The sequence below is a fragment of the Rhodamnia argentea genome, chromosome 9, assembly GCF_020921035.1.
Source record: "Rhodamnia argentea isolate NSW1041297 chromosome 9, ASM2092103v1, whole genome shotgun sequence".
In the NCBI taxonomy this organism is placed as follows: domain Eukaryota; kingdom Viridiplantae; phylum Streptophyta; class Magnoliopsida; order Myrtales; family Myrtaceae; genus Rhodamnia; species Rhodamnia argentea.
In genome coordinates this window covers 25,231,690-25,247,036 of record NC_063158.1, presented here as the reverse complement: position 1 = coordinate 25,247,036, position 15,347 = coordinate 25,231,690, and the positions used below count along the sequence as shown (strand labels likewise).

The 15,347-nt window shown below is 39.4% G+C and overlaps 2 protein-coding genes across 4 annotated transcripts; both read left to right on the top strand.

Moving 5' to 3' along the window:
- Nucleotides 1–1,429: 1,429 nt before the first annotated feature.
- LOC115742964 (putative pectate lyase 2) lies at nucleotides 1,430–3,657 on the top strand. The gene is made up of 4 exons (XM_030677530.2): nucleotides 1,430–2,157; nucleotides 2,264–2,367; nucleotides 2,495–2,633; nucleotides 3,260–3,657. The coding sequence occupies exons 1-4, from the start codon at nucleotides 1,465–1,467 to the stop codon at nucleotides 3,479–3,481; spliced, it is 1,158 nt and encodes a 385-aa protein (XP_030533390.2). The 5' UTR covers nucleotides 1,430–1,464; the 3' UTR covers nucleotides 3,482–3,657.
- A 6,903-nt stretch (nucleotides 3,658–10,560) lies between these two features.
- On the top strand, nucleotides 10,561–15,339 carry LOC115742923 (aspartic proteinase-like). Of its 3 annotated transcripts, XM_048285177.1 has the most exons (15): nucleotides 10,849–10,899; nucleotides 10,947–11,049; nucleotides 11,428–11,805; nucleotides 11,884–11,944; nucleotides 12,126–12,220; nucleotides 12,332–12,444; nucleotides 12,531–12,699; nucleotides 12,797–12,836; nucleotides 13,403–13,467; nucleotides 13,709–13,822; nucleotides 13,999–14,063; nucleotides 14,193–14,346; nucleotides 14,420–14,539; nucleotides 14,836–14,924; nucleotides 15,064–15,339. In XM_048285177.1, exons 2-15 carry the CDS (start codon nucleotides 11,026–11,028, stop codon nucleotides 15,146–15,148), a joined length of 1,572 nt encoding a protein of 523 aa, XP_048141134.1. In that variant the 5' UTR covers nucleotides 10,849–10,899; nucleotides 10,947–11,025; the 3' UTR covers nucleotides 15,149–15,339. The 3 variants fall into 3 exon arrangements, with proteins under 3 accessions (XP_030533322.1, XP_048141134.1, XP_048141135.1); XM_030677462.2 differs by lacking the exons at nucleotides 10,849–10,899; nucleotides 10,947–11,049 and adding an exon at nucleotides 10,561–10,671; XM_048285178.1 differs by lacking the exons at nucleotides 10,849–10,899; nucleotides 10,947–11,049 and adding an exon at nucleotides 11,215–11,241.
- The last annotated feature ends 8 nt before the right edge of the window (nucleotides 15,340–15,347 follow it).

The following is a 15,347-nucleotide window of genomic DNA, read 5'->3' as shown; positions in this document are numbered from 1 at the left end:
ATCACATAGATAAGTGTATTGAAAGTTATAAAACTTATCACAGAAATACAATTCAGTATAAAATTATCAATTTGTGTAAGCAAGTCCTTAAATTTATCCAATTTATACGATCAAATATTTTGTTAGCTCCATTAATCTGAGTGAAGACAACACGTACTTCGCACTTGAGGATCATCGACCCCTAGTGATGGTTGCTAGCCCTTGCCGGCGAAGGCAATTCCCCCCAAACCTGCCGAAGAATCCCTTCTTCTTCTTTTTATTTTTGCATTTTTATTTTAATCCTTTTTTTCCTTTTTCTTTAATTTTTTATGCCCTTTTTATTTTATTTTTAATTTTTCAATCTTGTTTTATGTGAAGCCTAGTTGACATTACATCCACGCCACGCATAATATCGAAATTATTACAAATGCTCAGCAATTTTTCGTTAGCCAAATTGAAGAAAACTAATGGAAGGATTCGATCACACCAGTTTGATTTGTTTTAAATCTCAACTGCACGAGTCAAAAGAATTAGGACTAAGTTCAAGTTGCACTTCTATAACAATTCCTTGAACTTCCAATACACTTATTCTCGAGATTATTTTTCTCAAAAAATGAAGTAACGTAGTGGAAAGTATCGAAAAAACACAAGGGAGCTTCACTCGAACTTTGTTAACTACTTGAAAACACTTGATAGATCGCGATTACATTCAAATGGAAGATGTATTGTGCCAATGGATAAATAACTTAATCCGAGAATATACTTATCCTTTGTCCTAAGTCTTCCAAAATAATGTCGAATCAATAAGTTATTTATCCCAAACGGCCTTGCAGACATGTAACCACCAAATCCATCGATGTACTTAATTATCACAGTTCTCCAATGTCAAGAACCACTAAAAAATTACAATCTTTTGTTTGTAGGTGAGGAAAATTGTCCAAACAGTCCTAAACTTCTGAACATTTTCAATTGTGTCAATTTAGTTCCAAATTTTTTAAAGTTTTGTCAGTTTAGTTCTAAACTTTTTTGAAATTTTTTGCTAATTTAGTCCCAAGCATATATTGGCAGAAATGACTACGTTCATAAATTATCAAAAGGTTCATGACTAAATCGGTAAATTGTACTAAATTGGCACAGTTAAAAAGTTCATGACTAAATTGGTAAATGGTCAAAAGATTTAGGACTATAATGACACAATTAAAAGGTTTAGCATTGAATAGGCCGCCGTATGATAGGTTTGTGACTTTTTAGATAATCATCCGGTGAATTCTTCAATTTTGCAAGTCAAGAATCTCATAGCTCGTGCACCCACGTTCATGTCAAGATCCCAAAATCCAAAACTTTCTCCCCAGTCAACTTCCCCCCAAGAAAAACCTCAGCCTCTCCAACGTGTGAACCACCTAGATTTCTAATCTCCTATGGCATATAAGAACTCCCATTTCTCTTGGTTATTTTCAGGTTTCGTTCCATCACATCAAAATCCTAATGGCCTACCTATCTTCATTCTTAGTCCTCTCATGCCTCCTAACACTCCCCCTTCCGACTATACAAGCCTACTACTCAAGCACTCCGCATTACCCTGGCAAGAAGTCGATGAACGTCATCGACTCGTGCTGGCGGTCGAACACTAATTGGGCAGCAGACAGGCGGGCCCTTGCCGATTGCGCCGTCGGGTACGGTAGCTACGCGATCGGGGGGAAGTATGGGTCCATCTACGTGGTCACCAGCCCGCTGGACGACCCCGTGAATCCAAAGCCGGGGACGCTCCGGTGCGGCGCGATCCAAGATAAGCCGCTTTGGATCACCTTTGCCAAGGACATGAGGATCGCTCTCAAGAACGAGCTGATGGTGAACAGCTACAAAACCATTGATGGTAGGGGGGCAAAAGTGGAGATAGCGAACGGGCCGTGCATCACGGTGCAGTACGTGAGCCATGTGATCATACATGGGATCAGCATCCACGATTGCAAGCCCGGGAAACCGGGCCTCGTGAGGGACTCGCTGGCGCACGTCGGCCACCGGCAAGGCTCTGACGGCGATGCCGTCACTATCTTCGCATCTTCGCACATCTGGGTTGATCACTGCTTACTAGCAAGTTGCACCGACGGCCTCGTCGACGTGACCCATGCTTCCACAGCGGTCACTGTCTCGAACAACTATTTCCAGCATCACGATAAGGTATAGGCATCAATTCCAGTACAGTAGGCATGAAACTTCCCAATCTTCATGCAACTAACATGATCAGCCCTCGCTAAATTTGCAATCATATACATAATAACCGCAGGTGATGTTGTTCGGACACAATGACAAGTACACGGCCGATAAGGTTATGAGGGTGACGGTTGTCTTTAACCGCTTCGGTCCGGGTCTAATCGAGAGGATGCCAAGGTAGGAGGCAACTTTCATATAATTTATAAAGATAGATTTGTAGATATAGATAGAATTGCATACAGACATATACATTATGAACAAGACAGATTTATGACATGATTATGAAAAACATTTGATGTTGCAGGGTTAGATTTGGGTATGCCCATGTAGCCAACAACCAGTACGATGAGTGGCGGATGTATGCTATCGGTGGCAGCGCCAATCCCACCATTTTCAGCGAGGGCAACTATTTCCTGGCCTCCAAGAATCCTGTTTCCAAGCAGGTGGGTCTAGGATGACATCTCATTCATCAATTTCCAGTTTTGATCAGGAAAAAATTTCATTCAAATTTCGCATTTGTTTGTTTGCAAAAATTGATAAAAAAAAAATTACCAAAAAAGTTTTAAATCTGTTGCAATTATGCCAATTCAGTCTTGAACTTTATTTTATCCAATTAAGTCCTAAACATTTTTCATTTGTAACAATTCGGTCTATCCGGCCAATTTTGGCCGGCCAATGCTAACGTGATAATTTTTAATTTTTTAAAATTCTCATTTTTTTGTTTATTTTTTTTTCTTTTCTTTCTCTCTTTTTTTCCCATCGCCAATGCTAGAGGAAGAAGGAGAAGAAAAAAAATTAAATACATATAATAATTTTTGGAAATTTGTTATAAATTCCCACATTAGCGCCGGCCTGCCAAAGTTGACCGGATAGACTGAATTGATACAAATGTAAAATGTTTAGGATTCAATTGGTAAAAAAAATTTCAATGCTAAATTGACGCAATTAGAATAGATTTAAAACTTTTTCGGTAATATTTCCTAAAATTGAGCGTCTCCTTCTTAACATTGATTGTACAAGACGATTGGAACTATACTAATTTCATGGGATTCGACATATGATGACACAGGTGACCAAGAGAGAGACCACGAGCGGCAATTGGAAGAGTTGGAAATGGAGGTCGTCGAGAGACGTGTTCGAGAACGGCGCGTACTTCGTGCAATCCGGCTACGGGTCTTGTGCCCCGCTTTACTCCGGAGCTCAGTCCTTCGCGGTGGCCGATGGTTCAAAAGTTCCCGCGCTGACTTCCGATGCTGGCCCTCTCCCGTGCACACTAGGCAAAGCATGTTGAGAGTTTTCTTGACCTAATTTGTGCCTCGTTGTTATGGTCCATTGACATGTGTTTTGGTCCTTGGCTTTGTGTCTCTTTTGGATTCCCAAGTGCCGTCTAAAAGGCTTCTTGGGAGAGATCGATTGTGCAATCAATACTTGATTTTATGCATTGGGGGTTACTAATTGTGATGTGCATTTCTGGCGACGGACCACGTTGATTGTAGAGAGAGGAAATTGTCACGACAAGACTTCCCATGTTCAACTTAGGATGGGACTTACCATGTTCTGATGATGCTTTTTTCATTGGCGAAATAACAGAGAAAGACGATGGAAAGTAGTTGGGTGCTTCCGAAGTGGACACCAACCCGACTTTCATAAACGGGGTTGTTCCTATCGAAACGGACGCTTTATGAACTGGCTGCGAGGATAAGCTGAGTGGTTTATAATCCCGTTTCATGGTTTTTAAGGTTGGTGGCGCTCTGGTCAGAGACTACCTCTCGAACCACCACGAACCGATTATCTGAAAACTCAAAAAGCGAGCACGGTGAGCCCCTCGGGCAGTCCCTGGGGCATTCTCCGACCCTCCAATCAAAGCACAACCTTGATGATGACGAACTTGTAATGCAAGTTCTTAATAACCATAAGCATAAATGACAATAAGCTTGAGCCCGTCTCTATTTTCAGATGCCAAGTCTTGTATTTGATGTCTGAAAACCCTGGTTTGCTTCTGGTTACGGGACACAAGATGGGTGTCTGTCTATTCCCCGGAGTTCGTTGGGTTCCAAACGAGTTTTGTATCCTATTTAATGGGTTAATCCAAAAGAAGAGAAAACTTTAGCGGGTTTGCACATCTTCTTCTTTGATTGGGCCATAATATTGGGTTGCGGCCCACTAATTAATGGGCTCAAACTAAGGATAATTCAATAAATGAATATTGAGCTCCGTTTGTTTTTGTGGAAAACAAATAACTTAAAAGAATTTCTACAAAATTATGGCTTGTTTTGCTTGACATAATTAGTCAGTAAAAAATATTTTCAATATCGATTATAATTTATGTCTAACCATTTTTCTAGAATTAATATATTCTCCATTTGTAAGTGATATAAGCGATCGTTTTTACGAAAATATTTTCTAGATCATTCAATATCCGTGAAACAAACGCACTATCTAATCTAGGTGTTTCTTCTTTTTTGCGTGCAACGATTGGAAAAGGTTCGAAATGGGAGACCGAAAGGCTTTTCACACAACAATAGCAAGAACAATCCGAACATTAACCTTTATGGAAAATCCTTATTTTCATTCTTCATACATGTTTATGTATGAATAATATATCACATATCAAACCCTTTTAAGACCCTATATTTCAACTTTGAGAGATTAGCCAAGTTAATTGAGACTGAAGACTAATCCGCATTTGTAGAAGCACGATCTTATTTCCGAGATTCATTATAGAACACTTTCACTATGCCATCTTGAGAGCTCTATGGACTCAATAATTCCCTTATAGCGGTGGCCACTGGCAAGAGATTGCCGCGATATAGAGGACCCTTCCCGACAACAAATCTGGGCTGGCTTCTAGTAGATCCGGAGTTGGTTAAGGTATTGCTACGGGCCAAGTCATTTGGGTGTTTCTATCCATTTTCTTTCTAGTTTATTTCCTAATTAGGAAACCCACACTCATGTTAATCCTCATAAACTAATTGCGAGTAACCCCAAGCTTTTCACTAAACCAATTAGAGATTACGTTCCTAATCACGCAAGCACAGCAAATACAAAAAGGAAACAAGAGGAACAACACCCTGAAAAGGCATAGGATACGGAGGATCAGGACTTAAAACGTGAATCGCGCGCGTCTTTTGTCGCCGAGGATTCGTCGCAAAACGACACGGTTTTGGACCTGACGTATTACATGTCGCGAGCAAAACGACGTTGATAGGTTGCGGGTCCCATGTCGATGCGACAGGAGGGAGCGTCGCGTGGCGAGGTGACCAAAGTGTCGCGGTTCGGAGAGGAATGAAGTGCACGCCTTTGCGTGCTTTGCTGACACGGGAGCCCTCCGTCGCAAGTTGCAAGAGCCAACCAAATACGACAGGAGTTTTTGCGTCGTTTTCCAGCACTGGAGGTCGCGAAGGGGACTTGGATTCCTTCACCCAAACAAAAGGACAGATTCTCCGGACATAAATCGCATGATTTTGTTAATTGATGTCGCCGTAATTATCCTAACGTACGACCTAAGCTTTAGATTAGATGAATAAGAAACACATAAGACACGTATCTTGAGATTAGGGGTTGGGCATTCGATTTGTATTTTCCATGTCATATCGTCGTGTTGTGTCGGACCAAGTTCTAATTTAAGATATGTTGATAAATCGTGTGATAAACACGGTTATGACATATTTATTGAATAAGTTATTTACCACTTCTAAGTTAAAAACAACACTTTTACGTAGGCACGTGACAGTGGAAATCAATCAAAATGAAAATCAAATCTCCATCCTTTCAATTTAGAATTTTTTTTTTTTGTCAGAGTAATGTTTAATTTGTTTCCACATAAATACAAAAGAGAAATGACGAGCCCTAACTGCAAACCAAAACAAACCACGGACAAGTTCAGAACAAAACAAGTTCCAAATAATCATCAACATAAGATTAGAGATCACATGCTCAAAGATCGGATATGTGATTTCTTCATGCCAAAATCAACGATCGATTACCGAATCGTCTTTAGCATTGAGCACACGAAACAAAAAAAAAAAAAATGACCCCATAAATAGCAGCATGAAAAAATGGTAATTAGTAAATAGGCAGGGGAGAGAGCTATCCCGGATCCGACGGTTAAAGCCGTGCCCATCACCGGATCGCGCGGCCAATATCAGAAGATGAAGGTGACGCCTCCGATCAACGGCCAAGATCAAACCAAGTCCATTTCGTCATGGAATAACGGAGCGAAAGAGGGGTTTGGTCTTTAGTAGGACTAGCACTCAAGGGGGAGAGCCAAAAGCAAAGCACTCCCCATCCTTCACCATGCGCATTGCCATGCAAAGAACAAAAAGCTTTTGCAAATATGTATCTTTTAACTTCAAAAGATACATATTTGGCTCTCCAGCCCAAAAAAAAAAAAAAAAAATTCAAAAGATTTTGGGCCATATTAACGGGAAAAACTACTAAAAAAGTCATAAATCTATTATAATTGTGATAATTTAGTCTTAGTTTTTTTTTTTTCAATTGAGTCCTGAATTTTTTACAATTGTGCCAATCCAGCCCATTTAAATGGCAAGCTCTAACGTGGCAACTTTGTAATAATATTTAATACCTTTTTAGTAATTTTTCTATCTTTTTTTTTATTTTTTTTGAGGTTAGGGCCTATAGGGGGCCAAATAAAAATAATTTGAATTTTAAAGGTATTAAAATATTATTAAAAAAATTTCACGTTATGATGGCCGGCCTAATGAGATGAATTGGCATAATTGCAAAAGGCTTGGCATAATTACAGTAGCTTTAGGACTTTTTTGATAATTTCACCCTTATTAACAAGTGTCCCGAAGTGTTTATTAACCGTTACGTTTCCGCTTCCAATACACTACAACAAAACTTTTGACTTCCAAATCAGACAAAAGGGCTTTTAGAAGAGGATGGATTGAGGATGGGTGTCACGATTACTTCCTTTGGGCAATGCTGCAATTAATCACGTATCGGTTCACAGAATGTCTAATAATTTAAGGCGTGTCTACTCTATCCATCACCGATAAAACAAGATCTAAGTTTGACGTGCTTATCCTAGACCTGTCGACATGTCATAACACAAGAAATCTTTCCAGACGATATAGCGCTAATGCCGAACCTGCAAAGCTGGCGAGAGATTCGCTAATGACATGATATGGATTTGAGACCACCATAGAAGACATGCGCGTCATATGTCACAATAAAAAATAACCAGTTTTGCTCTATAATATCATTATAGTTTCACTTTATATTAGGAGGCCAATTGAATGGAGATCTATACGCTTATATATGTTGTTGCTAGGCCAAATGATACGTTACTATGCCGCCTTTTGCCATTTATCTTTTCTTAGAGGTCGAGCCTTCGGCGAGGGCTCGTCCTTCACGGCCTGGGTGAGGTTGGCAACCCTCCTCGGCCAAAATGAAAAAGAATAATACGGTGGTCATGCCACGTCGACTAGCCAACGTCATATCGGCGATTTCCGGCCAAAATTGGTTGGATGGACTACATTAACAAGTTGCCAAAAAAATTTAGGAACTCATTGATACAATTGAAATATTTAAGACTGAATTAGTACAAGTGCGATATGTTCAGAGCTTTTTTGGTACTTTTCCCTTTAATAACTTAGATATTTTTAGGGGAAAAAATGGCTACATATTAAGTTTTAGATGATTTACCAAAATGAAAATCAAGTCTCCTTCCTTTCAATTTAGGGCATTGCAAGATAAATTTTCTGACCCCATAAATATCACTATGAAAAGATAGTCTGTTTTTTTTTTTTTTTTGGTCGAAACACCATGAAAAGATAGTTAGGGCGCGCATGACAACACTTTTGGAATAGAATTTCTGCTCTAGAAACACTTACGGAGCAGAAATCCGTTTGGTTACATAACTTCATTTTTCTTCTTGTAGAATATTTTTTTTTTAACTCTAGAAGTAGTTTTGAAGCCATTTAAAAAAGTACAAAAAAATTATTTCTTTCAAGAAGTTGATTTTTAGAGCAGACGTGTTGTCATGCGTGCCCTTAGTAATCAGCAAATAGCAGTATGTATATATGGTAGGTGGAAAATTTATGTGTAGTCACTTTTCATGAAATAAAGCTCCACAAAATTCCTGCAGAAATATGGGTGTATCAAGATGCTTTTGCATGCCTACGAGCTTCTTCTTGACTCCTTTTAGAGTCACGAAAACAGGCAGGGGAGAGCTATCCCGGATCGGACGGTTAAAGCCGCACCAGTTACCTGATCGCGCGGCGGATATCAGAAGATGAGAAGGTAACGCCCCCGATCGACGGCTAAGATCGAATTGTGGCCAAGTGCTTTTCATCCTCGGATAAAGCAGCGCCAAAAGATCATGCGCATTGTAATGCAAAAGAAAGGGCCTTCGTGCCGACGTGATCCGTGCGCACATCCAATGGGAATGGAAACGGTGATGCATGGCATTGCCACTTTTGAAGCTTCGACTACTCTGTTATCTTTTAAATTCAAAAGATTAGGGTTTTGTTGATAAACTTATTACATTTACGTCAATTCCGTCCTAAATATTTCAATTGCGCCGATCTAGTCCTAAACCTTTTGAAAATTTGTTGATAGTGTCCAGCAGTAAATTTTGATCTGAAATCACCGGCGTGGCCTTGTGCTGTCCTACGTGACACGACGGGCGCCGACGTGGACAATTTTTTAAAAATATTTTCTTAATTTTTCTTTTTTCCTTTTTTAGTTATCCTTTTTCATTTTTTTTTTCATTTATCAAAATAAAATTGGGCTAAAAATTATCTTAAATCTTGAGGATTTAATAAAGTTCTCATTTGTTATATCATACTTTTCAATTAATGTGCTCATAACTCTCATCATTTCTAACAAAAGTTTCTACTCCGACACATATCGCAACAATGTTTTTTTTTTTTTAAATTAAGGTGGAATAGTGAGTTTGAATTGCGTTTCATTGAAGTGGTCTTCTATCATGGGTTGATTTTTCCTTTTCAATTTGAAAAGTGAAAAAAATTATAACATTAATTTATTCATGTGAAATCTGAATGGTATATGGTGGCCTGGCGTGACTTTTACGAATTGTGATTAAAACTTTTCCTTTTCTCTTTTCATTTCAAGTTGGAAAGTATGTGGCGATATTCTTTTTTCTCATGATAGTTTTCTAGCCAAATAATAATCCCGGCTAATGAACAAGATAAAAGATTTTGATATAACAGAAAACGGGAAAAGTGTTCAAAAAGTCCTAAACCTATTGTATTGGTGCCAATTCAGTCATAAACCTTTTTTTGGGTGCCAATTCAGTCCTAAATATTTTACATTTGTGTCAACTCAGTCCTAAACCTTTTTTTGGTGCCAATTGGGTCTTATACCTTTTGGATTTGTGCCAATTTAGTCCTAAGAATTTTCGCATCTAAAAAAATATTTAACATTGTCCACGTCGGTGTCAGCTGTGCCACATAGGACAATCAATGTCCACATTAGCGATTTCCGATCAAAATTGATCGAATTGACTCAATTGTTACTAGTGCAAAAAATTTAGGACTAAATTGGCACAAATCCAAACGGTTTAGAACTCAATTGGCACCAATAAAAAGTTTAGGATTTAATTGGCATCAATGCAAAAGGTTTAGGATTTAATTAGCATGAAAAAAAAAAAAGATTTAGGACTAAATTGGCAACAATGCAATAGGTTTAAGACTTTTGTGACACTTATCCCAATAGAAAACCTATCCCTCATTTGAACTTTGTCTTTAATCATAACTACATCTTTTCCTTTTGAATTGTGCATATTACTCTTTTCACTTTTGTCATGGCAAGAAAGTCATATTATATCTACTTTACAGTATTTTAATTATACCTTATCATATCTCATCATGTCAATAGGCATGCAATCCTGTTAGTAAAAGAATGGGTGAGTGGGGATATTAGTATCATAGGTGCGAGGTTCAACTCTCATGCTTTGTGGTGATACGTGGTATTTTATGCTAAAGATTTACTACATTCATTTGTAATATGGTTTTTGTATATCACACACAATGTAAAACAAACCTTAAATAATAAAAGATAATTTTTTCGTCATAAATTGTTTGTCATATATGGATAAATAATTTTATTGTCAACTCGATATATCAAGATTGCCAGTATTATAAATGATCACAAGAACAAATTGTATGTGGTTGATTTATTTAAACTTTCTTTTGATGAAAGATAAAAATGTCAAAAGACAATATATGAATTTGCTATTGGTTGGACAAATGATTTGATTTTGTAAAGTAAAACGGGAGTTTGAACGTACGTTTAGAGCGTTCCGTGGCGACATTCTGGTATCAAAGTTAAGAAAAGTGCCTGAGCTGGGCCCGGTGGGCTTTGAGATCGTGACAGGTAGTTTCTCTTTCTCTCTCCCCCGCTCTCTCACGTTAAAAATCCCTCCTTTCTTCGTTCTTCTGTCACCCTTCTCCTCTCTCTGTCTCTCTCGCACTGATCGGTTTCGCAATTCTGGTGAGTGATGCTTCGTCTCTGTCGACGATCCTCTTGAGTTCCTTCTGATGTTTACGGATGATCGTGGGCTCGACAACGGCTGTTTTTGTAGTTTCGGATGCTCTCGATGAGCTTTCTAAGTTTGGCGTTTTTGTTAACTGCTGATTTTTTTTTTTGTTGGTCTCCTCGGCGTGTTAGGGTGATTGAGCTGTTTAGGCTTTGGTTATGCAGCTCATGTTATTTCTCTTTTTGCGTTTTTTTGGGTACGGTTCGATTGCTCGGGACGAGGTTTTTGCGTGGGAATTTGGGTTTTAGCTGTAGCCTCCTTGTGCTGTTTCTTGAGGAGTAATTTGATTATCTCGTTGTTCATTTTCGATGACAAGAAAGGCTTCTACTTTGATAAGTTGATCGCACCGTTTGATTATCTTCTCCATGCATAAGTCTTTTGTTGAAGAGAAACTTCTGCTTGGTTTTGTGTTCATGATGACGTTATCTGCATTCACTTTATTCCGCTTTAGTTGTGATCTTCTTGTTTTCTAATGATACTGTGGGTGAAAACTTCAGAGAAGCATGAGACCAATGTCATTCTCGGCATCAATGTAAATTTTGTGTATGATCATGTTTGAGTGAAGGGTATGCTTCACAGGCATAGTGCACATATTTCTGCAAGAAATCATGCTCATTTGCAGTTTCACTGTTGACTTGGATTGTTGTTTTCTGTATTACCAATGATTTTTCCAACAATGTGTTAAATAACCCTTGATTGCATTCCGCTAGGTCGTCATGAGAACCGATTTCAAGGCAGTTGTATCTTTTCTGGTCATTTCATGGCTATTGTCCTCCTTGGTTTCCTCTGCATCGGTGGATGGGCTACTCAGGATGGGACTTAAGAAGTTCAAACCAGATCCAAACAACAGGGTGGCTTCGAGACTTGAATCCCAGGGTGGTGGGTCTCTTAGGTCGTCCATTAGGCCATATCATCTGAATGGTCGGCGAGGAGATGCTCAGCAACCGGATATAGTTGCTTTGAAGAATTACTTGGATGCTCAGTACTATGGAGAGATTGGTATTGGCACTCCCCCTCAGAAGTTCACCGTGATATTTGACACAGGCAGTGCCAACTTGTGGGTTCCTTCATCGAAATGCTATTTATCGGTGAGGATCTTACTGTTAGCTGGAAATTTTTGGCCATTGGACAAATGAAGCCTGATTGTCATGGTGTTTTTGTCACAGGTGGCTTGTTTTTTCCATTCCAAGTACCAATCCATCCGGTCAAGCACATACAAGAGGAATGGTCTGTCTACATTGCTCAAATGCAGCAATTCTCTTCTCATGCAATTATACTTTTTCCTTTGAACATATAGTTATTGATATCAGCTTTACATAAGCGTCACACCTTTTCTTTTTCGCTAGTCAAGCAAATGAAGTTCCTCCTCAAAATTTCTTTTGTTGGCACTTTGATTCTCCTTATTCAGGTAAACCTGCTTCTATTCAATATGGTACTGGAGCCATTTCTGGTTTCTTCAGCAATGACAACGTCCAAGTCGGCGACTTAGTTGTTAAGGATCAGGTACATTAATGTTTGTTTAGAACTCTTTTGAAACAGTTAATGCTTGTTATAACTTGTTTGAATTGATAGCACAATTGAAGTATCTTTTGCTCAAGAATTTTGATTTTCTAGGAATTTATTGAGGCCACCAGAGAGCCTAGTCTCACATTCATGGTGGCTAAGTTTGATGGGATAGTTGGTCTGGGATTTCAAGAGATCTCAGTTGGAGATGCTGTTCCTCTGTGGTATGGCTAGCCCTCTGCAAATTTGTCCTGCTCTGAAGCTGGTAGTACATCATACTTGGTTAAGATCAGAGGTTGCAAATTTGCAGGTACAATATGATGAAACAAGGGCTTGTTAAGGAACCAGTATTTTCATTTTGGCTCAACAGCAATCCTGAGGAGGAAGAAGGAGGCGAACTTGTGTTTGGTGGGGTGGATCCGAAACACTTCAAGGGCAAGCACATTTACGTTCCCGTGACAAAGAAGGGATATTGGCAGGTTGGTTCCCAAAAATTGCCCTTTAGTGTGCCTCATTATGCATAATCTTTAGTTTTTTTTTTTTTCCTCGTTTAATCCTTGCTATTTTCGTTTACAGTTTGCTATGGGAGATGTTCTTATTGGTGACAAACCAACTGGTACATCCTCTTGAATCTTAATTTGAGTTGGAATGAGGCAGAAGTGTACAATTTATGATAACTTGTTCTTGCTATTCTTGTTCTTGAAAATGACATGCAACCGCATGTAATGGACGGTCATCAAGGTTGTCCATGGAGGTTGCTGACCAGTCATATGTGAGAGAGAGAGAGAGAGAGAGAGAGAGAGAATGAATGTGAACACAAGAGGAATGAGGGAGAGCTGAGCATTAACAGAGGGGGAGGTAGGTCGATGGTGGCAGGAAATGGTGGTTCGCAGTCCAGTTGGTGATGGGGAGGTGGGTCGACGGCAGCCATGGCGGCAGCAGATGCGGGTGGGTGGTGGAGCCTGCAGGCTACGAATTGTGGGGACTTGGACGCTTAGGATTTCTAAAGAGGGGCAACTTGGTCTTTTGGGCTATGCAGTTTTGTCTTAGGGTGGAAGTGATATTATGAAAAGTAGTGGTGGGAAAGTAGTGATGGGGTGAAATGTGAGGATGGTTTTTGATATTTTCCAATGATCATTTTTTTTATGGTGCTTTTTATTTGACTCAAGCATACTGCTGCAGGATACTGTGCTGGTGGATGTGCTGCAATTGCTGATTCTGGGACATCTTTGCTGGCTGGTCCTTCGGTATGTGCCAATGATCATTTCATACTCTCTGGTGATTATTCAAATATATGTAAGATAATGTTCCTGCACAAATGTTTCATATGTAGCTTTACTTGTTTGGTCCTATACGTGGATCTCTAGGAGTTCATTTATGATAGGAAAGTGAGATTTAGGACACTGTAGTTTCTGGACAAACGCACTGTCATGTATCTATGTATGACATCTCTCTCTCTCTCTCTCTCTCTCTCTCTCTCTCTCTCAGACTGTGATTGCTATGATAAATCATGCTATTGGAGCCTCTGGCGTTGCTAGTCAAGAGTGCAAGGCGGTTGTTGCACAGTATGGGCAGAAAATTATGGATTTGCTTTTGGCAGAGGTAATTATTTGTTCTTAACAATTTGAATAATAACATTAAGAAGAAATGACATGTTTTGCAATTCAGCTTTGCAGTGCCACGTATTGTGCAAGATACTCTGTTGTCAATCTTTTTTAAGCAATTGTTTGGCTTTCTACAATGTTCTAATGTTGAGGCCTTTGTATTGCATGTGACAGGCTTCACCAAAGAAGATCTGCTCTCAGGTTGGGCTGTGCACTTTTGACGGGAATCGTGGAGTTAGGTCAGGCTCTAACTCTCAAATCTTTTCTGGCGTTTTTGATTTTCAGAAATGGTGTTGTTAGACCTCTAATGCTTTTCCCATACCGTGTTGCTATTTTCATTGGTTTTACTTTCAAAATGTTACTTGCAGCATGGGTATCGAGAGTGTGGTTGAAAGCGAGGGCAGGTCCTCTGGCGTTATGCGTGATGCAATGTGCTCAGCATGTGAGATGGCAGTTGTTTGGATGCAAAGTCAGCTGCAACAGAATCAGACACAGGAGCATGTCCTGGACTATGTCAATGAGGTAATTTTTTGTTTGGTGTTATACTTTATAATCATTCATTATTTGTCAAACCAAAATTTGTTATGCTTTTCAGCTCTGTGATCGGGTTCCCAGCCCAAATGGAGAATCTGCTGTGGACTGTGAAAAGCTTTCATCCATGCCCATTGTTTCATTCACCATCGGTGACAATGTTTTCGACCTCAGCCCAAATGAGGTGTGACTTCAATCTTCCTACATCTTAAGAATTGGCAATGCACCCCTTTGAGTAAAAACTTGTTTGATAAGATTTCTTTATGTTCCATCGTCTGCTGAGAAAAATCAATTGGATGATGGAAGTTTGCTTTTATTTATCGTCTCCTGAAAAAGGCAACCTGAATCCGAAGATTTTGCTTGTGTAGTTCTCTGAGGTTAACAGATAAGATTGGTTTAAATCATATTATTTACTGCATGCGGATGGCTTGGGGTGTCAGTCAATAACCTGTTCTCCATCTGTTTTATCTCTACAACCAGTACATACTTAAAGTCGGAGAGGGACCTCAAGCTCAGTGCATCAGTGGCTTCACTGGTCTCGATGTTCCCCCACCTCATGGACCTCTCTGGTACTACTTTTAACACTTTCAGGAGTCAAATTTCAACTTTGTTGCTGGAAGCTGCATTTTTTGTCACAAAATTCGATTTTGACTTGTTTGTGGTGATGTTTTTCTACGTTCTTCTCATTCTCGTATCCTCGTGATATAGGATTCTAGGGGATGTCTTCATGCGCCGTTATCACACCGTGTTCGACTTTGGAAATCTCAGAGTTGGTTTCGCAGAGGCAGCATAGAGGATGGTTTGCCTCCTTGTTGTCAATATATATGTTCGGCTACTTCGTTCCGTGTCTGTTGAAAAAAGACAAGTGGGGTTTGGTGGTGAAATTAGAAGCTCTTTCCTCACCTTTTATAATATCATGGACAACCGTTGTAAATGTTTCAGGGGGTTGCTTTCTGGCGTAGAATGTATTGCTCTTGCTCTCTAGCCCTCTT

Bases quoted from the DNA above. Each gene is read 5' to 3' on its own strand.
- LOC115742964 (XM_030677530.2), top strand. From the start codon at position 1,465: ATGGCCTACCTATCTTCATTCTTAGTCCTCTCATGCCTCCTAACACTC. The intron at 2,368-2,494 runs GTAGGAGGCAAC...TTGATGTTGCAG, and splicing joins CTAATCGAGAGGATGCCAAG to GGTTAGATTTGGGTATGCCC. The intron at 2,634-3,259 runs GTGGGTCTAGGA...ATGATGACACAG, and splicing joins AGAATCCTGTTTCCAAGCAG to GTGACCAAGAGAGAGACCAC.
- LOC115742923 (XM_048285177.1), top strand. From the start codon at position 11,026: ATGACAAGAAAGGCTTCTACTTTG. The intron at 12,445-12,530 runs GTATGGCTAGCC...GCAAATTTGCAG, and splicing joins GGAGATGCTGTTCCTCTGTG to GTACAATATGATGAAACAAG. The intron at 13,823-13,998 runs GTAATTATTTGT...TGCATGTGACAG, and splicing joins TGGATTTGCTTTTGGCAGAG to GCTTCACCAAAGAAGATCTG.